Source organism: Condylostylus longicornis, unplaced genomic scaffold (assembly GCF_029603195.1).
Source record: "Condylostylus longicornis isolate FDR11 unplaced genomic scaffold, ASM2960319v2 ptg000030l, whole genome shotgun sequence".
Lineage (NCBI taxonomy): Eukaryota > Metazoa > Arthropoda > Insecta > Diptera > Dolichopodidae > Condylostylus > Condylostylus longicornis.
In genome coordinates, this window is record NW_026577999.1 from 1,973,333 (window position 1) to 1,999,240 (window position 25,908).

At 28.1% G+C, this 25,908-nt stretch overlaps 1 protein-coding gene across 1 annotated transcript in view; it reads right to left on the reverse strand.

Moving 5' to 3' along the window:
• Positions 1 to 25,908, reverse strand: part of LOC129608020 (glutamate [NMDA] receptor subunit 1) — a 158,498-nt gene that overhangs the window by 76,828 nt on the left and 55,762 nt on the right. Inside the window, exons 5-6 of the mRNA XM_055519319.1 lie at positions 14,077 to 14,199; positions 423 to 644 (exon numbers count right to left, since the gene is read on the reverse strand). Of these exons, the coding sequence (XP_055375294.1) occupies positions 423 to 644; positions 14,077 to 14,199 (345 nt within the window). The remainder of the gene's footprint in view (positions 1 to 422; positions 645 to 14,076; positions 14,200 to 25,908) is intronic.

Consider the following 25,908-nt stretch of genomic DNA (forward strand, 5'->3'; position numbering starts at 1 on the left):
TGGTAATTGCTATTTTAAACAATGTACTTTAAATGAAGTTAAACATTTCTAAAAACTAGAATCGATAATTTTAAGTGAGGTGTGAATTTAATAGAGTTGCTGTCACCCGATTGCAAGTAACAATGTACAGAAACTTTTGTGTCATGACATTTATTTAAAAATAATCTAGTTGTGATGATATTCGGTGCGGTTCTCTGCGGATTCCACTGTATTTGTTATATGTACATATAAAATATTAAGGATGTGGTATGTATACATAATATATGTCTATGTTTGTGTAATAATGTTTATAAAAATAACATGCATGTATGATTATATTTAATCTTCTATTGAAAATAAAATGCAAATCTTGATTTTATTTATTTATATACGTATATATATATGTATATTTTACATATACAGACATATTTGTATTTACTTACTTTAGTATATCCGAAATGACTTAACATATCAAGCCAAACATCCGCTTGATGATAATATGGTGGTACTGTACGAAGGAAGGATACATGAATATTTTTATCTGAAAAGGCAGCATCTCTTGATGAAATTCCTATTACTGGAATTTGATAAAATCCACTTGTATAACTAACAGCAGCAGGTGAAAGATCTCCGGTTTCTTCATGTGATACAACAACTGCATAAACCTTTTAAGAGGAAAAAAAATATTTAATTTTTTTTTAATCATATTTACATATTGTCGTTATATGTATGTATGTATATGCATATCCAGTATATAGAATGCATTGTAAGAATGTAAAAATATTTCGTATAGTGTAATAAGATTAAAGGAAATAACATTGGAATCTAACATTTATAATGGAATTGAAATCGAAAAAAATAAAGCATTTTTAAGAAATCAAATTCAACATTCAACAAACAAAAAATAAAGCTCTTATGTAAACGTAGTACACAATCGACCATATTGTGAACCATTCCAATGGCGTTTACATAATACTAAAAAATTCAATTGTATTAGTGTAATGCAGAAGGGTGAAAACGTTTTGGGTAAATTTGTGCTGTAAATTTTTAAACATAACTTTTCAAAATAAACTTAAAAAAATCAAAAACGGTCTTTCATTAGATCTAAAAATATAGCAGTAGCAAAGTCTTGCTACATTTTTAGATCTAATTTTTAGACCTTTGCTCGAATTGCCAAAGTCTAATTTCGATTATAAAAAATTTATTGGTTCATTGAATTCTCAATTACAGCTGATATGTTGAATTTCAAAGCAAAATGTTATTGCTGTTTTATTTATTTGTCGAAATCTGTATCGTAAATTCGCCCTCCAGTTAAGGTCGATTTGGCCAAATTTGATTTAAAACATTTACATAAATAAAATTATTGTGCAACTAAAAATTTTGATTTTATTTACTCTTCCTTCATTTTTATTACACTTACTCTTTCTTCATTTTTATTAGACGACACCTTTGCCATGAATTTGTGACAGAACTTTAAGTGCTTTCCTACAAACAAGTAGTTGGAGTTGGTTCGTTCAGACAGTCATTATGTGTTTTATGGGATAACATTTCTATTGTATAGCAAAATATTTTATGTGTCACGTAAAAAAATATGTATTAGAATATTTTGCATGTGTGTCTATGGATTTGTGAATTTTGCATTCTACATATTTATTTAAAAGTTTAAGGTTCGATTGCATTTCTTTTTTATTTTGTTATGTTCAAAGTGTATTCTATTACTATAGATTTTTTGTAGTCATATGAATATTGCATAATATTGTAGAATGTATACACGAATGTAATCATACAAATATGTATGTTATGTATGCTTTAAGTTATATAGGATTTAAGCAATCTAATGTCACGTTGAGTGAACATAAGAAAGTGTAGAATGTAATCAATAAACAAATATAAAAAAAAAATATATTTGAGTACATGTTCAAGCTTTTGTACTTATATCTTATTATCACATATGTATTGTGTGTTTGTGTGTATTTAATATATAAATCTGTCATGATTTAAATTTGGTATGTCATTGTTAGAATCAAAATAATATATTTTAGCTTCTTTTTCCTGGTTCTGTGGAATGGAATCAAATTTTCTCTTATATACATACGTGAATTAGATTTTCTCAAAATTCAATGCATATTGCACAGAGACGGGATGCTATTTTGAAAAAATACAGTCAATTAGTTCAATGGTTTTTGGCTGCAGCACATTTTATTTTTATAATTTGAGCGGGAAAGTAAGACTTTTGGGACTTTTAGCGATCAAAAAAAAAAAAAAACGCAAAGCTCAATTTTTGGTATTAGATTTGCGTATTTGCCCCACGAAGGGTACACATAGGCTAAACGTTGTCGCCGGCTTGCTCTAGTACCGCTGCATCTCTCCTCTTCGGCTCCCCATTCGAACCAGCCCGAACTCCTCGAAAACATGCTTAAATTCATAACGCTTACATTTACTAATTTTGCAATGCGCCCGAATAAGTACGATCCAAGAAAAGCCAAAAACTATAAATATCTTCGAATTTTGAGAGACTGCGGTTTGACTGGGAAAGAAATATTGGGAAATATTATTATTAATAAAAGCTTTTTACTTTGAAACGAATATGGGATGGGCGAAGGGAAGAACCGACGAACGGGTAACGTTGCACTAGTTGGAGATTTTTCTTGAATATCTTTTAAAGATCCTGTGTACGATTATAAAAAAATATTTTTTTTTTTACATGTTATGAATTTTGTTTACTTGTGCACTACTCTAAAATTAGTTTTTCCTTTTACAATATCATATTCAAATATTTTTTTTCAATTTTAATTAATTTTACAAGTTCCAATGAATAAAATAACGTTAAAGAAGATTTTTTTAAAAAAATACTTGACTAAAACTATTTACAGTATAATTGGTTATTTGCCAGATTTTAAAAGTAAATGTGCACATACTACAAATTTTTTTTTGGATTTTTTATTATTCCATGTTTCAGCAGTTGCTTATCACCCAAAATTATTCAATATTGTATGAGAAAATTGAAGAATATAAAAAAATTCAATTGATAACTTCTTCAAATATTGTTAAATTTCTATTTCAAACTTAAATTTCATGTACTAGAACAGCACTGTAATTGTTATCATATTGCACCAATTGATTTCGAGTTTATCAAATGACGATATCTGCGTTCACAAAGCATAGGAAGAAATCCAATTTTTTCAATTAAATTTGTTAAATTTACAACAAATATATGACGCACAAGAAGCAAGATCTAGAAAAGTAAAGAATCCTGAAATTTTTAACACACTCTTGCTAATTTAATTCTTTTATAATTTTCTTTTAAATCCTCAATAATCCTAGAATTGAATTTATTGTTTAATTAATAAGAAGTTAATGAAAAATTCTAAAACTTGAAGCACAATATAAAAATAAAATTAACATTTAACATTTTAATTAATGTAGATACAAAAAATTTTAAAGGAAAACAGCGGGAAAAAAATTCCTATTCCCATAGAAAGTAAAAGAAGTCATTTGAAACTAGAAATTTTCTCTATAGAATTCATTTAGTAAATGAATTTATTAACTACAGTAGTCATAATTTCTATTTAAAGAAGAAAATTATGGTTGATTAATGAAAATTTATTCTTACTGTTTTTTTTTCCATTCACATTTAAATTTTGTTTTTTTTTTTTAAATTTTTCCTATTGAGCTTGCAGTATAGTTAGTATATTAGGATGACAACCCCTTGTTGTTTTTTATTTTACAATTGTGACCTATATTTATGAATAATTTAATTACCTTTTCAAGGATATAATAATGTATTTTGTAAAACTTAATTATATTCACAATAATTATATTATAATGCTTTTCTTTCTTCCTTCAACGTTCTTCCTTCTCATTTATGCCCACATATTTATGAATTTGTACTACAATAAAATATGTGTATGTGTATATTTAATAATTGTAGAAGTACTCGCAATACTTGTGGCAATTAGAGCATACGAAATTCGAAAGAACCAGTCGTGAAATATTTATTTTTTCTTTTTGTTGTTTTGATTCAATATGTTGAGGTAAGCGTTAGAATTGTAACAGTTTAGTGCAGTATTTTTTGATAATTTCTGTTCTTTAATGTTCCGTGAATTTGTTATATTTAGTGTAGTTGTATGTGCAATTGTACATTAATAGATTTTTATATAAGATTGAAATTTTATTATACAGGGAATATAGTTTAATAGATTTTAAGTAGCAGCCGTCCGGAAATGGTGTTAAACATGTCGAATAAACATGTTAGACATGTTCTACAGAAAATTTCATGTATCAACCGTATCACAGAATTTTTTCAATCCGATTTTACTGAAATCTCCAAAATTACCCCTAGACGTCCGAGTCATTCCATCCCCTCTCATCCATATAATTGGAGTAGAGAACAAAGAAGCATTTAGAATGAAATTTAAATCGACGTTCAATAATTAAAATTAAACCATGAGTGGCTTGCTTTACAGCAACTTCTGCACCGAAAGGCTTAATTTCTAACATATATGAGATAGAAATTAGGTTATCAACCGATTAAAAATTTATTCACAATTCACTATATAATAAAATTTCAATCTTATATAAAAATAGATATTTTAATTTAAAAACCACATTCCTTTTTGTAATTACAATTTAATTGTTATTTGAAGAATATCTTGAAATATACAATTACCAAGAAAAACATCTTATCTAGACTAAGATGTATAGACATTTCATATGTAATTATTTTAGATTAGCACAAAAGAGAAATTAAATGAAAATTAAATTAAATAAATTTTATCATCGTATAGAATGTATGAGATAAAATTGTATATAAGTAGCAGAATATAAAAAGCCATTTTAGTGAAATAATTTATTAGTCGGAGACATATAAATAATTTTTACTTTTTGAAAATTTAACCATAATTTATACAGTTTATTATGAACGTGTGTGTATGTGAGCACAATATCTTTTGTAATTATTTTCACATTCCTACATAACTATATGTGAATATTGTATTCTTGAAGAATAAGTACGTTATAGTGTTCTATGGTTTTTAGTACATTTTCAATAAACTTAGAAAAAATTTGCTTCTTAGTTTTGTTTTGTTATTTAGTCGGTTCGGTTTGTTCATGTGATAAAGAAAACTTTAACATCATTTAGGAAAGGTGAATGAATTTTTATTCACCTATAAATTCACCGAGTTTGAAAGAATATGAAAGATCACCGTCGCCAGCATGTAGGAATCAAATCAATTGTGCTCTCTCGCTAGTTGTGGGACACTGTGAATTCAAGTAAGTTGAAAGGTCTGGCAGACTGCAGCTCCATCGAAATTAGTACGCAGTTCCAGATTATCTCCCCTCTCCTGCAGTTGACAACCTTACAATCTCCCAGGAGGTGCACCGAGGCCTCCTTGTTCTACCCACAAAACTTGTAGGTACTTTCACTTTCTAGGCCCACCCTCCTAAGGTGGCCTCTAAGCCTGCTATGCTTTGTCAAGGTACCTATGATCTTCTTAAAGTACTCCTGGTTGTAGTCTCTTAGAAGATCCTTGGCCTGTCGAAGCCTCGACAGATTTTGCGCAAAAGTGCTCCTTAAAATATTATTTTTTCGAAACTGTAAATTTTATTGAATTTTGTCTAATATGAGAAGAATAAGAAAGTAACAGTATTATAAATATATATACCCCTAAAAATATGCAATTTTTGAGATTTTAAATTTTTTGTTCCAGGAGAAGTTTAAGCTACGAAATTTTCAAACGCTTATTTTGATCTCATATTGTTTTCCTTTATCGCTCATATATCGGATTGAATAGCTAAAAAAATTGCTAGAACCACGAATTTTTTGAATTCATTTGCAATTACTATTAAAATGTATTTGGAGCTTAATTTATTATTAAGTTCCCAGCAGTAGGTAAGATGTGAAGTCGAGATTTTCACCCTGGAGAGCGGTTTCCTTTGACATTTTTCATAATGGGTTTTAATGAAATTTCAAAAAAAAATTTGTGTCACATAATTTTAATTTTATCCGTTCGGTACAAAATTTTTTTCTAAGAAAATGAAAATAAAACAAAAAACCTCAAATACCCTAAGGTATCCTGTTAAAATGCTCTTTTTTTTATTCTTTTGTTAAAGTGAAACCATTATTTAAGCTATTTTTTAATGCATTTTCCAAGGATTAAGAAAAAAAAATATTAAGTGAAATTTTTTTTTTTTGAAAATGCAATTTAGATGTCTTAGAATTTTGTATCATTAACGTATACAAAGAGATGCACATGTCTGCAAGGAATACTTTGACTATAGCTACGAACATTGTACACTTATACATTGCTATTATTTTTGAACTCTTATTGTACGTGAATTTTTTTTTCTTTTTTAAAGACAGTTATATAATTTGAGCTTCTTAATGTCATTTATTTTTTTTTTTTGTTATGGTAGAGAAAAAAAAAGACAAACTAACGACAATCTACTAAAGAAAATAACTTTTGCTCTAATTGGCAATTTATTATAAAATTAAATGACTGCAGAAATTCCTACATCATGATTCAAGTCATTTCAAAAAATAGAAAATGAAGAAATCTTCCAGTTTTGAGATTTTAAACTCAATTTGTGGAAATTGTTATTGTAGGCAAAATTTATGCAGATTTAGAATTAGTGAAATAATTATGAAAGGAAATTGAAAATATCTAACTGAAAGGCATATAGGCTCCTGTAGATGATTTGAGTTTTTATGTCCGAAAAGCCATTTTATATTAAGGCTGTTTAAGATAAACGTAATACAATAAAAATCATTGCAAAGTTTCTTTAAAGAATTTCTTTCAGTGTTTTATCCCTTATATGTATTGTCTCTTTGGTTTCTCACCATTAATTTCTCTTGAACTAATCACATTTAAGAAGAATTCAAATTGGAACTAATATTGAATGCGATAAGTGAGTTTTACAATTGTGCTGTCACATTATAGTGGTAAGAAGAAAATAATTTCTTTTTTTACTTCTATAAATTTTACGTACTAGATTAACATTGAAATGCTTGCATTGTAATATGAAAAACTACTTGGATTTTTTCATATAATTTAAAAATTATGGAAACATGTAAAAAGGATTGTCCATCTGAAATGATTTACTGCATGGAATTAATGTACAATGTACAAGAATTATACGAGGAACTAGAATTTTTAATTTAAAATCCAAGCAAGTAATGCAATTTCAATTTTAAGACAAGAAAAATGCATTTTATTTTCATTAAAAAAAAAAAGCAAGAAGCTTTATATGTCTATTCTGTACAATTTTATTTTTCACTCCTAGTAGATTTAAAGAACTTTTAAAGCACGGAACTTTTATAATAAGAATTTGTTAAAAATTTGTAATATTTAATTTTCAAAATTATTGAATTACATTTCTGAATTTTATGTAGAATTTAAGAGTAACAACACTATATTAGAAAAATCTAGATTAAAATTTTTTAACAATAATTGTAGATGCTCATCTTTCGGTTTGAATAATTTCAAAATTATTAATGCTATGCCGTTCAGCGAATAAAATTTTGTTAAAAAAATATTTAAAATGCACAAAGCTTTGTGCTAGTTTTTTGTACGTTCCATTCTTAAAATGAGCAAGAATAATAGCAATTGCTTTCATTCTCTTAAAAATTATGAACAATTACAATGCATGAGATCTGAACCATTTTTAATTACCGGTACATGCCTTTTTAAATTCTTTTTTTTGTCCTGTTTATTTTCAATTGTTATTTTGAATAATGAACGATAATTAACCATCATAAATGTTTTTTTTCCTTTGATTTTTTTAAATAAGAGTAAAATGTCAGGTTTTATAATTTTTTCATTACAAAAAAAAAACGTTCTTTTGAAAACAAAAATGAAATGCTATTCTTTTTTCAAAAAAATTGAAACAACAGGTGAAAAATTATTAAACAACATTACATAATTGGCTCATATTCAAAAAAAAAAAATGTGCCTATTCGTTCCAGTGTGTCGTCAGTCTAAAATCTGTTGCGAAATTTTGACTTTATTCATGACTCAAAAACATTTTTGTGTTAATCTAGAACAAAATTTTTATTTTTCGCTTCTCGCCTTTCCAAGTTCTAGTAATTTCAAAATTAGGAAAATGTAAACTTTTGACAATCTGCTAAAGGAAGGCAATTTTAAACAAACCGTTGAATTAAATCCGTAAATTGATCTTTATTTCAAAGTGAGTCCGGAGCACTTTTTCTTCTGTATAAGTAGAAAATTTTAAGAGATAATAATATGGAAATTCTTGTTCCTCTTATATCGCCGAGTTCTTACCTCTTAATATTAACAAAAAAATATAATTTTGCGGATCCCTATCTATTTACGATATTTTATAAGCTCATTAGTGATTTCTTTACAGTGCTCAAACTTGATTAACAGTGCAGTGCTTTGCAACCTAAATAAACTGTTAAATAGAAATGTGCTACTATACAAACAATGTGTTTTATTGGCTACATTTTTTTAATTGTATATCTATGTGATTTTTGTAAAAATATCAAATAAAATCCGGATGAATGCTGATTGAAGAATCGACAAAGAATCTTTATGCTTTCGAAAGCAAATTTGTAATTATAGACAAAATTTTGAATGGTGTGTGAATATTTCGTTTTATGTGAAAAAAATTTTGTACGGCTCAATATTACGGCAACACTAATATCATCGAGACGGTATACCTATTTGGTACTGTTATGTTTTGTAATTATATAATTATGAATAGTGCTAACACTGTGTAAATTATTTTAAATGTTATATTGACATATTGTTTATGTATAAAAAACTATTTTAGAGAAAACATCTGTAAAGTTTAATTTACATCTGTAAAGTTAGAAGTTTACATCCCAGAGCAACAGCGAAACAGGAAAATCAATTGCACAGCATTTTGCCAAACACAGATGCACATGTAAACAGATAATGTCAAAAAAATCCAGCGGTAAAATAAGAATTTAGGCTATTTCATTGTCGACGGTGGAATTCGCGGCTGTAATTTCGCTTGATTGTGGGCTGCACTGTTTTCTGTGTTCAACTTATGTAAGTCAGTTATAGTTTTACTCTTGAGTATGACACACGTCTTATTAATTTAATGGAGATTTTGTAATCTATGAAATATATTAAATTGCACTATTGTAAATTCCAAAATAACATGAATAATTTTAAAGTAAAACCGAATTTTAATATTTTAATATCAAAGAGTACATCGTTCTAGAAAATCCAATAGATGACACTCTTAATATCTCAATATTTTTCTCCTCTCTTGTATACATATGTAAATATTTATAAATGAGAACTTTTTCCTATTATTTTTTTTAGTAAAATATCATGTCTATATTTTCTCTATTATTCTCTTCTTAGGTTATGTTTATGTTATACTTATACTTTTGTTGCTGTTTTATTTTCTGCACGGTTCTATATCAAGCAATGATAGAGTCTTTTATAAAATCCTTTTTATATGAAAACGAGAAAAAATAGAGTTGGCCGTATCAACTCTGTGATACCTGTACGAATTTGTTATCCTCTGTGCGAATAAATGTGCCATATAGCTGACTATGGAATATCAGACTATCACTTTAAGTTACCGTATTACCACATTAATTTATGCAAAATTTCAGTACTGTGTTTTCAATATTTTTTAAGATATGGCCAAACTACTATTGAAGTTGTATGGCAGCTACCAGAAAGAGCCAAGCAATTTCAACGAATTTTATTAAATATATTGGCCCTCCTAATGCCAATCGCTTGTGTGAAATTTCAATACCAAAGCTTTTATAGTTTCTAAGATATAGTCAAATAAATTTTGAAGTTGTATGGCAGCTACCCGAACCAGTACTCCGATCATACCAAATTTCAATAGGGTTCTGGCTTTTACTATAATAAATTATTTGTGTAAATTTGGTCAATTTAGTTCAATTAGTTATTGAGTTATAGTTGGGGTGGACGGACAGACAAAGCTAAAATGACTGAGAATTCGACGCTGACCAAAAACATACACTTGAAATACATTTCATTGAAAAAAATACATTTCTTTGCGTTACAAACGATAAGGTAAATTTAGTATACCCTTCGAACATACGTTCGTACGGGTATAAAAAGTATCAGGTGTTAAAAACAATGTATTTTGTGTTGGTTGTAAAAAAAAATGTCTTTAAAATATTTTAGAATGCAATTTTGTAATATGAAATTTTTTTTATACATTTTTTAGTTTTTTAGTGAAGAAGCGGGAAATAAAATTATTTTAAAAGAAAATTGTTAATACAAGAAGACTTTCTCGTTGTGTCCCTTTAATGTGTTGAGAATACTATAAAAAAAAACTTTTAAAATATTTAAGTAAAATAACAATGTAGAAATATTTTGTAGATCAGCTCGTAAAAAATAATTTTTTTTCATTTTTTTAGTTTTTAATTTTTACTTTCAAAATGAAGTTGTTAATTCAAGCGAAAATAATAAATAAATTTAAGAGGAACCTCTTACATATTATGAAAAATACTGCGATTAAATGAAAGCGTGCCAGTTCGAATATTGTGCCAATAGAAGAAATTATTGTTTAACGGTTTTTCGTTGTACGTATTTTGATAAGTTCGCCGATTGACAGTATTTGCTTGAATAAAATTTTCTTGTGTCATACGTAGAACATAGTCCCATTATTCCCCTGTTATCGTCTTTAACGAGATTTAGTGTTAAATCAAAATGGGCCACGAAGTATTTAAATGTAAGCTTGTGAATTTTCAGGAGACATAAGGAGAGATGACAAGACCGTTTTTGAGTGATATACGTAAAAGCTTCATGGGAGTATGCGATCGCTGCTTGACGACAATCAAAAACATTCAAATTGTCATGTAATAGACTTATTGTAAAGTTGTAATAAAATAATATAGAATGTTTCTTTATCTTAATGGAAATTTCTTCATGCAACTGCAGAACAGATGGATGACGTAATCAAAGGAACGAGTTAAAGGCAGAAAAATTATTCATTAAAAAAATTTTTCTCCTCGAACTGGACTCGAACCAGTGACCTACCGCTTTCTAGGCGGACGCTCTACCAACTGAGCTACAGAGGCATGAAGAAATTGCCGACGAAATGTTCTCTACATTGCTTTATACTGTAATTCACATGATTACTAAGTATTTGTTTTTTTTTTTTTTTTTTTGTTTACATTGTTTTACATTAAATTAGTAGTGTAATAGGCACATTCTTATTGATTCCGCAACTATAATGTTGTATTAGTAAAATTCATAATATAGAATGTTTCGTTAAAAAATAATCGAAAGATAACAAAGACATGATTTATTTGTCACTTATTGATTTATCAGGTTGTTTTGGGTCAGGTGATCTTTTAAATAGAACAAGAAAAATTGCCAGAGAGAGTGAGAGTATCATATCCTGTGATGAGAATATATGGGGACAGCGCTACCCAGGAAGAAGACGTTAAAATACTTAGAAAAGCAACAAAAGTCAGAAAAAACTAGTAATGTTGGGTGTTTTAGCGAGTGCAGAACAAGATAAAATTTCAGGGAGCTTCGTAATATTGAGCTGTGTTGTTTCATTTTAATCTCTATGTACAATCGTCCGATTCATTCAGTTAAAAAATGGGTAACTTACTGCCATTACTTAACAAAAGGTTTTTCTTGCAAATTATACAAAATTTTTAAATTACTTTAATTTTAAAATTTTTTTGGGAACTTTATTTAAGTTTAAAACACGCGCCTTAACAAAAAGCTTTTCTTTATTAAATCTTATTCAGTAGTAGAAAAAGAAGGATAAAACAAAATCTCGAAGTTCTTTAAAATATAAATTAAACAAAATTTTTTTTTATTAATAATTAAACGGATGTAATTTTAAGTTATTAAACCCAATAACGTTTATTCTTGAATATAATGTAGCCTTCTATATTATATGAGGCTTAATCTGGAATTAATTCAACCGGGTATAAAATATTGAAAATGTTATGATTGACAAAGGATAGAGAAGATTTTTTTTTATTAATTATAGGAAAAAAATTTTTCGTAAATTCTTAAAATTTTTTCAAAAAATTTCCCGAACAAAAAAGCAATTAAAATTTAAAGATTTTTGGGATTTTTTTTTTCTGTTCTTTTTTAAAAAAAAATATATATTACAGAAATTCCTTCCTATGTTGAATAGATAAGGAAATTAAAACACTTTAGATAAAAAAATTCAAAAATATCCTTTTTCTTCTCCTTGTAATATTTAATAAGAAAAAAATTAAAAAAATTCTACGAATATTGGATAATGTGGTCATTAAATTTTGTACAAAAAAAACTTGTCATGTGTTTGAATTGAGGTCGCGATAATCAATTTAAAGAAGAGTTGCAAAAAGAGAAAATTCCAAAAGAGAAAAAAATTTAACCGAAACACAAAAGGATAAATTTCAATATCATGATTAAAAGGAAACAAGATATAGAGGATGAGACCCCAGAAAAATTTGCATATTCCTTCAATTTAATAAAGGTCGGAAACTATTCGAATAATTTTTTTTTCTAGCATCCGATTCCCTTTTCTTTGAGATACATCAAATGATCTCAATATGTTTTTTTTTTTCAGTTTTACTTGTTTTGCTATGAAATTATGGTTTATTATCCCGTTATATAATCACAGTTCTGACAGTGTAGACTAAGAAAAGTATTGTTCTCGTACTTATATTAAATAGACATTTTTAATATATGGGCCTATTTTAAAAATTAGCAATACAATATGCAACAAAATGTTCAATATCAAATCTGATACTGAAGCGTCAATGTGTAATGAGTCAGTTTTTTTGACTTGAGGAAAAGTTAAGTCAAATCTGTAACGAGCAGCAACATATTTTCCACGTGAATCTTTTCTTATATACAAATCATACATTTAATTCTGCATATGTTGATTATAAAATACGGTGGTTATGTAAAATTGAGTCAGTTATGTGCCGTTCACAAAAAAATGAGCTATTATTCTTTTTCTAGACGCTTCCATCTTGTTATTCCAGTATTTTTTGTTTTTTAAGTAAAGGGAAAATGTTTATTGTATCCTATTTAAAATATCCTTTCAAATGGAACAACAAAGTTCAAATACATAAAGGTCAGTAAGAAAAAAAGGCGACAATGATAAATTTGGTAATTTATTTTCGGTGTATGCATTGGTTTTTAGGAAATTTTGTTTTATTGTTTCCACATTTTAATAAACAAAATAAGTATTTTAAAAATTACATTATTTAAATGCAATATTGAAAAAATCTATAAAAAAAAAATTGTTATTTTACGCGGAAGAAGGAAAAAGATAGCTTGCCAATTTAAATAAAGTAAAGGAGTGTTACGTGGAATGATGGGCATGAAGGTTTGTGTCTTTATTTGATGTTATCAAAAATATTAATATAGTACAAATAAATAATTGCAAATAAGGTGACAAAATGCCCTAAAATAGTGAATGAGCTTGGCTATATTAGATGACAAAAATATTGTAAATATTGCATAATTTTAGGGGCAACAATAAAATTTTTACAGTACTTTGAAAATTGGTGGTTTGTTACAATTCGTTTGTCAAAATTAAAATTTTCATTATTCACATTTTCGTAAAATTTCAACTTTCGTTAGAAAATTCGATTTTGTGAACACATTATAATATTATCGAATATGGTGATGTTTTTTTATTTTGTTCATGGCGGCTCATTGAAGGTAAATTATAAGGCTCCACTCACTTTGTGATGGTTTTTGTATGGGTGTTCAAGACACTACTATTAAAACTAGTTACATTCCTGAAATCAGTAATTCTTAGAATGTTAATTGAAAAAGGATTTTACAATTTCCAATTTAAAGTACTATAACAATTGTTATAATTATTTTAAATGTTTAATCTAATAGAATAGAAAAATATTAAATAAATAAAGTAAAAAATTGAAAAATCGGAAAAGTATTATGAAAAATAAAAATATTTTTTTTTAATTTTTAAGACAAATATAATTAAATTAGATGTATAGAGCAAAAGGATATGCATACTAAGAGAAAAATTTAAAATTATTAATTTTTGGCAATAGGTTTCTTTTCCTCTCTACATACATAATATATAAAGAAGAAATAAAGAAGGAAAAGAAAAAATTTAATTACTTACCCTCCTTGAAATCAGATGCTTACAAACATTTAATGCCGTCTTAATTGGATTTCTATCCATTTGAATTGTTTTATTATAATACGTTGTTCCTCTCGGCACGTACTGTTGATCAAAATTTAATGTCTATAGGAATAAGATCATATAAAAAAAGAAAGAGAAGTAAATGCTATTGTAATTAAAATTATTATGAAAAATTCTATTATATGAACTAGGAACAAAATAAAAAATAATTTGAAAGACAACACACTCTTTGAAACAAAAATAGGCAAACACACAAGCTCATAAACAGTACGCGAGTAGAATTGTTTAAATATTTTAATGATTCTATTAATTTCACTAGAACTTAAAAGAAAATAGAAGAAATTTTAATGAAATTATAGTGAACACTTGGTCATTCTGGCAAAAACACAGTTAAAGTATTGGTACGTGATTCCTTTTCGTCTGCAAGTGCGATTATATATTGGAGAAGTATTTACATACTTCAGCGGAGCTGTGGTCTACCAGGGCTTTCAAATTACTCGAATTCATTGTCGTGTGTGGGTCACGAGTGAATGCTGTGAGGACGTGCTTCCACTAGTTAGAGCAAAATAGATTCTTACGTGCTAGTTGCGGTGGACTGCTACAACCATCTGTACAATCTACAATTTACTTTATATGCTTTATATTGGGTTATCAATAAATTACTGTCTTAAGCAATGATATCAGAAGCAAATAAGTAAGAAGCAAATAATAATAAATTGGAACGAAACTATCACCGCAATATTGAATGTTAGGAAAGAAAGAGAACAATCAATACAAGGAATCGTGCTGCTGGACTGTATATTTTCTAAAGTATGAAAAATTAAAAGCAATTAATTCCCTCCATTTTCTATTTTCATAAATAAATATTCACAATGAAAAATTGCCAACTTCCGAAATGGCTTACAGTTTAAATCAATTTTAATTTAGAAAAACAAAAATACAACGAAGAAACATTTTTTTTTGGAAATTTCGCAAAAAAATTTTGAAATCATTAAGAACTTAAGTCTATTAATACTTATATTATTCAGTATATTTATATATATATATAAGTACATTTTTAGAGCATTATTTAAAAAGGATTAGGTAATAAATTTGGAAAGGGAGTAAAAATAATGTAAAAAACAAAAAGGATCAATAAAAAATGATAGCAAAATAAGAAGGACTAAATAAAAAATAGTACGAAATTTGTAAAAGGAAAAATTTGAAAGTTATAGGAATGCTTGCTATGAAGATAGTAGACATATACATAGCTCTATTATTTACTGCAAGATATGTCGTTAGGAACTGAAATGCAATGTCTTTAGGAAAGGCTCAACATTATTATATATAATGCTGTGTGCTTTGTTTGATTAAAATTGGGTAAAATACTTGATATCGGATGCGAGGAAGAAATTGGATTGATTCCTTTATTGCTGCGGAAACCATCTAAAGGCAAATTGCGGCCCCGATCACTTAGCTTATAAAATCTGCGCTAACTCGATTTCTACATTTTAGGAAAATTTTCAAAACATATTGGAAGACAACACTTTGGCATGATAGCTGACAAATTAAAATAAAATTACATTCGAATTATATGCCTGAGTTCAGGACACTCCAGCACACGTCTGAAATCCATCCTCTTGATGAATACACACCTTTTGCGATGCTTGTAAGACCGAAAATATGAATGCTGTCTTGAATGAATAGTTTTTCTGTATTTGTCTTTTGAAACAAACAAAACCCTGGTGCTTGCCTAAAGGGTGCACTGCAGTCTCTGCATTCTCCCCAAAAAAGTCGGAAGCGTCGTAATTTTCCAGCCCAGCTTACTGTGGTATTCCGTCAATCTGTAGTGGTTCGAAAAGACCCCGCTTGCCAAACCCTATTCTTTCCTACCCCTATAATATTCTAAAAACGCTTCTAACCATCTGATCTCTTAGAAACTCTCTCACACCTGGAGATATCGTCAGTGCGCCGACCATCTCCTTTTTGATGATTTTCTTAGTTTTCTACACACAGTATGTTTTCTGATTCTTCAGATGGATTGCGATTTGAGAACAAAAGTACTAGTTTCTCTCTTCGCCAACTGCTTAATTTTTTTCCAAACCCCTATTATATCTTCCGGCAAAATATTTTTCTCTTTCAATTTAAAATTTGTTAGTATGCTGCTTAAAAATTGTTCGTCAACTACCCAGAATTTTTGCATTGGCGTACTTTTGTCGCAATCATCCAACCTATACACAATAATGTATATTTGTACAATAGTTAAGAGAGCCATTATATTTGCAACGCGATTATATAATTTTATGTCATATGATTATTTTAATACTTTTAATGACACAGGTGAAAAGATTGATAATCTCTTTCAACTCATAAATTTGTGCACAAGAACAAAAATAATACAGAAACAACAAAAACGTAAGTTAATGTGTGAACATATAAAATTGTGACAGAATAAAAGTTGTTGAAATCAATAAGGATGTAGTCTACTAAAGTCCTATATAAGTTTTATAATTCTTTTTTGGTTTAATTAAGTAGAAACTATTACTTGATTAATGACTTATGTTACGTCGAAAATATTAAAATAATAATAAGCGTAAAATATTATGGATTTTGTGGAAGTTTTTTTTTTTTTTTCAAAAGTTCTTATACTAAACTTATAAGTACATAACTGTAATACAGATTATATAAATAATAGTGTTAAAATGACGGAAGTTTCATCATATAAAGGAAGGTGTAAGTTTTTTAAAACCTGTACATATTTCATTTAGCATCAAGGATATTTTACTTAATTTAATATCCTGTAAATATTAAAATAGAAATTTGTTGTCAATAGATTAATTTAAGATGAAAATTTAATAGGATTAATACGACTTCCAGCTATTAATTTACATAAGTACTTAGGGTTCAAAGTTTAATTGGAATTTGTGTTGTTAGATAAGATATATTAAGTGTCATATTAAATAGCATATTTAATGAATTAATAATAATATTTCTCTCCCTTCGTTTATTCTCATAAATTTTATGATTTTCAAAAATTTTGTAATTGCAATTTGTTCTGTATGGCAGTGCAAATAAAAATTGTTATTTTCTTTCAAGAGAGAAGTTCAATTAGATCCAATTTAATTCGAAATGACTCTACTAAGTATCACTAGATGGAAGTCAAGTTAACTGAATGTGAATCAGGAAAAGCATTTAATTGATAATAATATATGAGTAGTTTTAAAAATCAGAAAATGATACAGGTTTGTGCCTCTTAATAAAGAAAAGCCACTACTGACACCTTAAGAGTATTTGGGATCATATTCTGTATATGCCGTCGTATACATAAGAAAATCTTGGCAAGCTGTTTATGATTGATTAGAAAATAATCATAAGAGGCTCAAAATATTGTAGTAAGTGAATTAGGTTATTATACTTAAAAAATTTTCAAGTTCTCAGAAAACTACATGCATATGTATATCTACATACATGTAAAATAAGGCATTTTCGTATTTTATTCATTCATTTATCTTAATATAACAGTAAATTAAATTATGTCAAAATTACTGAAAATATGTTTTTGTACCCGTACGAGCGAATATTCAAAGAATATTTTTTATAAATTTTATACCATACCGTTTTGTAACGTGGAGAAATGATCGTCGGACATATGTAGACAAAGGTATGAATATTTGATGAGCATCGAATTCTGAGTTGAATTAGCCATAATTGTTGGACTGCAAAAAACCTCATGTATCTAGGCTAACTAAATTGTCAAAAATTAGTTAGAATAATAGCGGTAGGAACTCTTTGTAATTTGAAACCGATAAAAACAGCCGTTCCAGTAACAGCTATTCAACTTTCACTGTAGCTCACTCATACTTTAAAAACTATAAAGTATAGAGTTACTGGATTTTGCTAAGCAATTTTAGTAATAGGGCAACGGTTATGATAAAATTTGGTTCTGGTTGTATAAGTCCTTTTATACGGTCCCATATTCAAATTCAAAATAATGCAATTTCAATTCAAGTTTTGTAACGAAATAAATTTTAAAGCACAATGTCGGCGTATTTAGTAAGTTCTTAGAATTCACTTATATTTTCAAAATCGATAGATATTAAATTATATTTATGTTTAAATATGTAAAACTTTTAATGAACTCGAAAACCAAAAACAAACACTTGTTTTCAAGTTCTCAGAAATAGTGATAACATTAAATTTTTTGAGCTCTTTTAATCTTCACCCTTCATCCATTCAGCTCCTTCTTGTTATATTGTAATGCAATAATACGTAATTGCATTAAAAATTATTTCATTTACACTTTGTTATATTTGAGCTTAGGAATTCAAAACATCCTTCAAGGATATATTTTATAATAAAATTGTATAGTAAATAATAATACGAGTTTATTAAAATGTGTGTGCAAATAACACTTATGTGTTATAACACTTATGTGTGTTGTGTGAAAAATTCACATTACGCGATTGTTTTTTTAATAAAATAATTTTAATATTATGACAGTATAACATTATTAGCATTTTATGTTAGAAGGTTTGTTTGCCTTTGTTTTTATGCGTTTGAAAATTTATCAGAGTTCGAAATAACAGTTTGAAATTTATTCAGCTTCAGTGGTTTGGAAAGTTGGATTGGAATTTCGTTCAATTTGCTTTTTTAGCACTTTTCCAAAAAATTTTTTGAAAAAAGTGCTTATTAGTTTCACTCTGTCCGTCCGTCCGTCCGTCCGTCCGTGGACACTTTTTTTGTTTACAAAACTTTTACACCCTTGAAGATAGAAAGCTGAGATTTCATACGTACATAGATCTTCATTAGAAACTTATTTCCGTAGAACAAAATTTTTACCTATCTCCCCCCCTCTAGAAGTTATACCTCTCCAAAACCCTAAAAATGACCTTTTTTAACTATTTGTGGCAATGAAACCATAAGCATTTTTGAAATTTTGCAAACGCAGAAAGGCAATGGCTTGCTTCCCCTAGCGCGGTATACTATAGTTAGACTTTAGAAAAACAAAATGGCCGTTCAAATTTACCGTTATCTAAAGTTCTTTTTTTCTAAATTTTTGATCTCGTTTTTCTTCTAGACCCCATAATATAGAGCTTTGAAATTTCAGGGGCTTTTAGACATTAACAAATACTTCATTTCGTTAGAAGAAAATTTTTTTCCATCTCCACCCCCTCTCAAGTTATCGCCTCTTGAAATTCATAAAATTTGAATTTTTGACACCTTATATTTCCGAAACCGCAAGTTTTTTCAAATTTTAATAAACGCAAAAAGCTAACGGTAAATTCCATGAAATTAAAAAATATAATTATTTTTCTTAACTCACACAATTAACCCTTAAAATCGAGCATAATGTTAACCCCATTTTATATTAATTTTTGCTTTATTTCAAAGACTGCATATATGCGTCATCCTAAATATAGGCAATCCTAGAAATAGTTTTATGTATGAATGAAAATAATTTTAATAGTGTGGTAGGTACACATAGACTGTATTTAAAAGCAGAATTTTCACTTGTTGAAGGGAAAAGTGCTACAATACAAACCATTGGTTTGACCCAACTTTATTTTTTTGCAATTTTGATTATTTTTTTGTTTTCTTTAAAATTTTCATTATATTTATTTTTTATTATTGTAAATTTGTATACAAATAGTGTGTATGTATGTTGGGTAAATAAAAGTTTTACCAAGTTTTACACCAAATAATAATAATTTGGTTATTCTTTGCTTTTGATTGGAAAAAGTAATAATTTTTGCTTCAATAAATAAAAAAATTTTTAAAAATATTTTAATGGTTTTCATGAAAATCTACGTAGTTAATTTCGAAAATGAAAGAAATATCTAAAATTAGTTTTAAAATTTAGTTAAAAGGCTTATATGCAGGGCCGAATCTACCATAAATGCAATCAGCGCTGGAAAACAGGGGCATCATTCAAAATTCAAAAAGAAAACTAAATCTTTTCCATTACGTGTTTTCCGAAAATGAGTTTGGGTAGGCCGCACTTTTTGGAAACCACGTAGTGTGTCGAACAAGTCAGAACTGGGCCTGCTCACATTAATAGTTTTTCAATATTAAAATTAATATTGGGGGTTTTAGTGTAACTTAATAAGCCTAATATTTTGGGTATAAATTTAGAAAGGTCTTTTGATCTAAAAGGTCTTCTTTTGGACTTCCATTTGACTACTTTGGAACTTGTTCAATTAAAAAAATTTTCCTGCATTCCAGATTTGGTAGACTAAATTTAATTAACAATATCACTGCTTAAATTTTTTTTAATTTTCTTCATATTTCAATTTATTGAATTTAAAAAACCTCTAGTGTTGGTATTTGAGTTGGTGAAGAGTCCAAGTTGGTGAAGATAGATCACGGGTTTCGGGAGAATTCTGTTTTAGTTTTCCCGCTTGGAATTGCTTTTTTTGCTACGTTATTTGTTAATTGCGTTAGCAGTACTTTTGTAATTTTTGGTTAGATTTTTTCAATCGTGTACAATTTTAATTTTGTGGAATTGATGCCGCATTCGTAGAGGTTCTCGATTTAAGAAATATATCAAAAGTATTCAAAATGTAGTTTTCATACAAAAGAAGAGAATTTCTAATTTTGCTTTTGACTTAAATAGGTAAATAATTCTTTAAGATTCTATACAAAGGATTTTTTTTATCCTTGAAAATATTCAATAGGATATTCGATAATTATCTTACAAACAACAACTTAATATTATCTTTAATCACGAGAATCTTTAAGAAAAAAAAACCTGAACCATGTTTTTGACCCACAATTAAGGATAAATTATTTTTAAAAACTTTCTAATAAGGGTCTAACGCCTTTAGTTTCAAAAGTCTTTTATTTATAGAATGTTGAAATTACTAAATTCGAAACTAATATTTTTATGCCAGCGCAAATGTTCAATCGAAGGGCGTATTATAAATTTTCCAAAAAGTTTACAATGCTAAAAAGTAGTGGTAAATGGTTAGGGTATGTTCCATATATTCAATTGTTCTTGCTAAAGTAAAAATTCCTAACTGATTTGACTATGTTCGTCCGTCAATCAAAGTGATAAAAACTTGTTAAGCTATACTGACCAAAATATCACAAATGATAAACCAGTTTCTGGTTAGAATTTGATGATTTAGTGATAGCAGTTTCAGTAGCTGCTATCCAGTTTTAATAGTTATTTGGCCGTATCTTAAAAAATATTTAGAAAATTGGAATAAATGAATGAAGTTGTAAAGTTAGCACAATCAAATCATGATAGACCTTGGATTGGAATGAAAAATTCTACATTTCATGTATGGTATCCTACAAGCAAGTTATACTAACTTCATTCGTTATTGTTATTTTCTTGAATTTAAAAGTAAAATAGAAATACTAATTTACTTGAGATGGGATTACTGAAATGAATGGAAAAAGGAGAGAACTTTAAATTTCAATGAAGGAAATTAAAAACCCTTGGGTTTTTACACACATATAAGTGCCATCGTATCTTTTTTCATCTTTAACGCATGCTTAATTTCTCTCCTCATTTTTTGTATTTTTTCTTTTTTTACAAGCTCCATGCCTTGTAACATTTATTTCATGTCAATTCTAAGTGTGTTATCAGCTAATCTCCTTGAATTATTTCCGTTTGAATAAATATATATCATACATGTTTGTACATATGCATACGTAACGTACCAATACACATACATATTATACAAAATTTTCTATATAAACTTCTATGTAGATGTACACTTCAAAAAACGTGTAATTTAATCTAGAAGTATCGAACTTTTTCGTAATATCATTAAACTTCAAACTTTTTTTTCATCTTGATTGAGCAGAGTTTTTTTTTCATTAATGTTTCCTTTCGTTTTCGTCTCTAACACAATCATGCATTTGCGTGTATTTTATGTTAAAGGATGTACAGTGCTTAAACAAATTAAATGAATGAATGAAAAAAAATTTCTTTTTGTAATTAGTTAGAGAGTAGGGAACGCAATCCCATATTTAATATTCTTATGTGTACGTACGTCCCTTCTGCTTATCATTAGCCCAAAATAGTTAACCAGCCCAAAGTTAGCCCAAAATAGTTAGTAAAATATTGGGTTGTGGTATTATCAAAACAAAATATCAGTTTTCGTAATTTCAGTTCAGTCTAACAGTTATTTACTTAATACAATTCTTTCTTCCTTTTGCTACTCTTTTAGGGCATCAAAAAGGCTTCTCCATTTAACTCAGCTGTGTGTCAATAACTTTATTTCGGGTCATGTTCTGCTGTTCTCTTCTATTTCTATTTTAATTAACCTGCGTTATGTTTCTTTCGGTCTGCTCACTTTACACTTACCCGGAGGATTTCCATTTTACAGATTTCCTTTGAATGTTATTCTCTGACCTTCTGAGAGCATTACCGACCCATTTCTATTTTGTGTTTGATTGACTGTTCGGCGATTATTCGAAGTGTGGTTGACTAGTCGATGCGGCCGCGGTATATCTGAACCTTGCCTGTTCTTATCTAAGGCCTGCTTCTATTTTACTCTCAATTCTGGACTGTATTATAAGCGTAGGCACCTTTATAACTGCCTTCAGTATTGTTATACCCCGCCAGTTTTTGCATTCCGTTAAGTCTCTCTTTTTGGGTAGCTTTATTATAATTCCCTTCTTTCAGTAGGACGATATTTGTTCTGTTTGCCATAGTCTGTTGATTATTTGGTGCATTATATCTCCAGTTCGATTTTGTCTCATTTTGCAGCTCCAACGGGATGTCATGGGCATTTTTTGGTTTTTGGGTATACGTATGGTATCTATTGAATATCTTTTGATTGGCGGGTTAAGGTTAGTTCTAGTGTTCTGAGTATTGTCGGTGGCTGTGTACTGTTGATTCTGAAAAATTTTTTTTTTCCTTCTTCACTCCTAGGAGGAGTATAGGGCTAGTGCATGATATCTATCATGCCCTAGTTTCTATAGTCATAGAGAGTTAGCTAGGTAGATGACCAGCCTACCGTAGGTTTTATTATTTATATTAAATATTTCAGTTTATTAATATTTACTGTTTATTTTTCTTAGTCTTTAGTATCGAATATTATGAATATTTGAAAATTACTTGTATAATATTTATTAGTATTGTATATTAACTTATATAATATTGAATATAATTTTTATAGTGACCTGACCGGAGTTTGAACCCCTTCGGTTAAAGGACCGGTGCCATAACCACTGCACCAATGGTCAGGTGTTGATTCTGAATATTGTTGCTGTTAATTATTTCAAAGTTCTTCAAAGTATTCTTGCTAATTTCGATGCTGCTCTTGTGAATATCTGTGCTTGTACGAATAATTTTTAAGTTCATTGTTATATTATTGTTCTTTCGATACAAAAATGTTACAATCTAGGATGTTAATAAGTACATATATGTAAGAAATATTTTTATATTTTAAATTTTTAAGTAAATACAGACATTTTCGATATGCTATATGTTCAATTATATGATGGAGGATCAAGGACATTGTATGCTCGCATAATTTAATTTCTATTTAATAAAATAATTTTGACTAACATACATATGAACAGATCAAAAAATTTTGAAAAGAAAGAAACAGCGGTAAAATTGTTTACGGCCAAGCGTAGGATATGAGTCATTACGAAATCACACTCCAAAAATCTTTAGTTATTTACGTACATTTGGAGATCCGGTGAGACAAACTTGAAAATAAAATGTGGGAGGTAATATTCGACTTTTCTTTTGATTACTTTTGCGACTGCCACATTTTTAGGGAGTCTTCATTATTTTTTCATGTACTAAATTGTTAATGGTTAAAATAGAACGCTGTTTTAGTTTTCGTATCCATACAGTGATTGTCCTTATTTATTAGAGAAGAGAACCCTGCATGAATTCCAAGTAAATCGTAAGTTTTCTTACCGAAAACCGACAAAGTGAGCGGCTCAAATTGCGTTCTTTAAATTCGTTATCATTTTTGCTAAAATCATTTATCAATTATAAATCTTCTTGCTGGTAGTAGGCATGTCGAATCTGTGTTAATTAATTATTATTTGAAGATAAACTTTCGACAAGCTTAAAACATATTTTGTTGGTGTTCAAAACTTATTGCGAATCTTAAGCTAGAGAAATTTTCACTCCAGAATCCATAATGTCATCAAGTAGAATTCCTTGTCGCTTCATGTACCTGATTGCATACATATATTGTATGTACATATGTACAAAAAAATTTTAAATGTAATTTTATTGGATCCAATAAAAATGTAGTAGTTATTTTTTTTATTTTACTGCTTCTTTGAAATTCATTACGGCCATTTTGTAAAATTTTTTTTTTCTTTTGCTTTAATAAAATTCAATAATAAAAATGAAAAAGGACAAAGCCAAATAATTTCAAAATTTTATTATATTTTATTCTTATTACAATTTGTCCTGCAAAAAAAAAACAAAAAAAACTACATAATTATCCTGTTATATTCCGAAACCAGTAGTGGGAGCAAGTGAAATGTTTACTTTTTGTTTTGCTACGTCGCATGTTTAGTGTTTAACAAGAATGACAGACAATTTTTACGTTTTAAGAGTATTTAGAACACAGTTTCGAAAAAAATTAAATATTTTTAGGCGTCAAATATTTTTTTTTCTTTTCTATTTTTTTTTACAATAAAAATTCCAAATATAATGTCTATAATTAACGATTACAGGCAAAATTCTTTTATAACACTTTGTACAAAAAAAAAGAATATACCAATAAAATTTTAATGATCGTAAGGAATGGTATTAAAAATTGGATAAAGCAGGAGGAATTTCTGTTCTACAGCCTTCTTATTTTTATCGTTTTATTTAGCCTATTTTATTTTTAAATTAACATTATAAAGTATACTAAAAAATTATCAGCTAGACTTTCAACTATTACCATCGAAAAATATTATATTGACAATTGAATTTTGGTGTTTCAAAGAATGGTTGTGGGTTGTTTCCCAAAAGAAAAAAAAGTACTATTGAAGTAGTTGTTAAGGATTCGTTTTTAATAATCTCTTGTAATGTTATATAAAAGTCTACGTATAACAATAATTTGATTTTATTTAGAGGATATTGTGAATTCGCTATAAAATTTATTTCTTTTTCTTGTTGTAATTTAATAGCAATAATCTGATAATGATTAAAGTTCGTTGCCGAAATAAAAAATTTCTTGATGTTAAAGTCATTTTGGCAAAATATATTTTTTATACATAGTCAGAAATTGAATAAGTGTATAGGAGGACACTTTAGTATTAAAAATTTTTTAAATATTGAAGACTTTTATGTTCGCAAAGCTATCGTTATATTGAGCTTATTATTAATATTAAACTTTCATAAATTTTTATTTATTTATTATTTCAGAAAAGAGGCACGGCACTACGACGAGAAGCTATAAAATTACAAAAGAAATGGTTTAAACACACTGTAATAAATTAGGCGCTGGATAACAAAGCCGTCCACAACAATGGATCAATTAATCGTCATTGAAAAATTATTTTTTGCCTCTGAAAACTATAAGCCACCCATATGATGGTGATAAGAAGACTATTCTCAAAAGAAACAACATTTCTAGAGAAAGGACTGCAATGTTTTCTTCGATCAGAAAGAATAATAATAAGGTCGATGAAAAAAGTTACTTAAAAATTATGCTGAGCTGTGGTTAGTAAGTGTATTAAGTGAGCATCGAATTTGTAGGTGAAAAAAGATAACTAAAACGATTGAATAAAATACAACACCTATTATAATTGTCTTGTTGTTACCGTATGAAGAAAGCATTGGACGACGGGATTCAAAGCTAATAACATTAAGGTATTGACGCTTATTTTTGCACGAAGGGATATTGAAAAAGT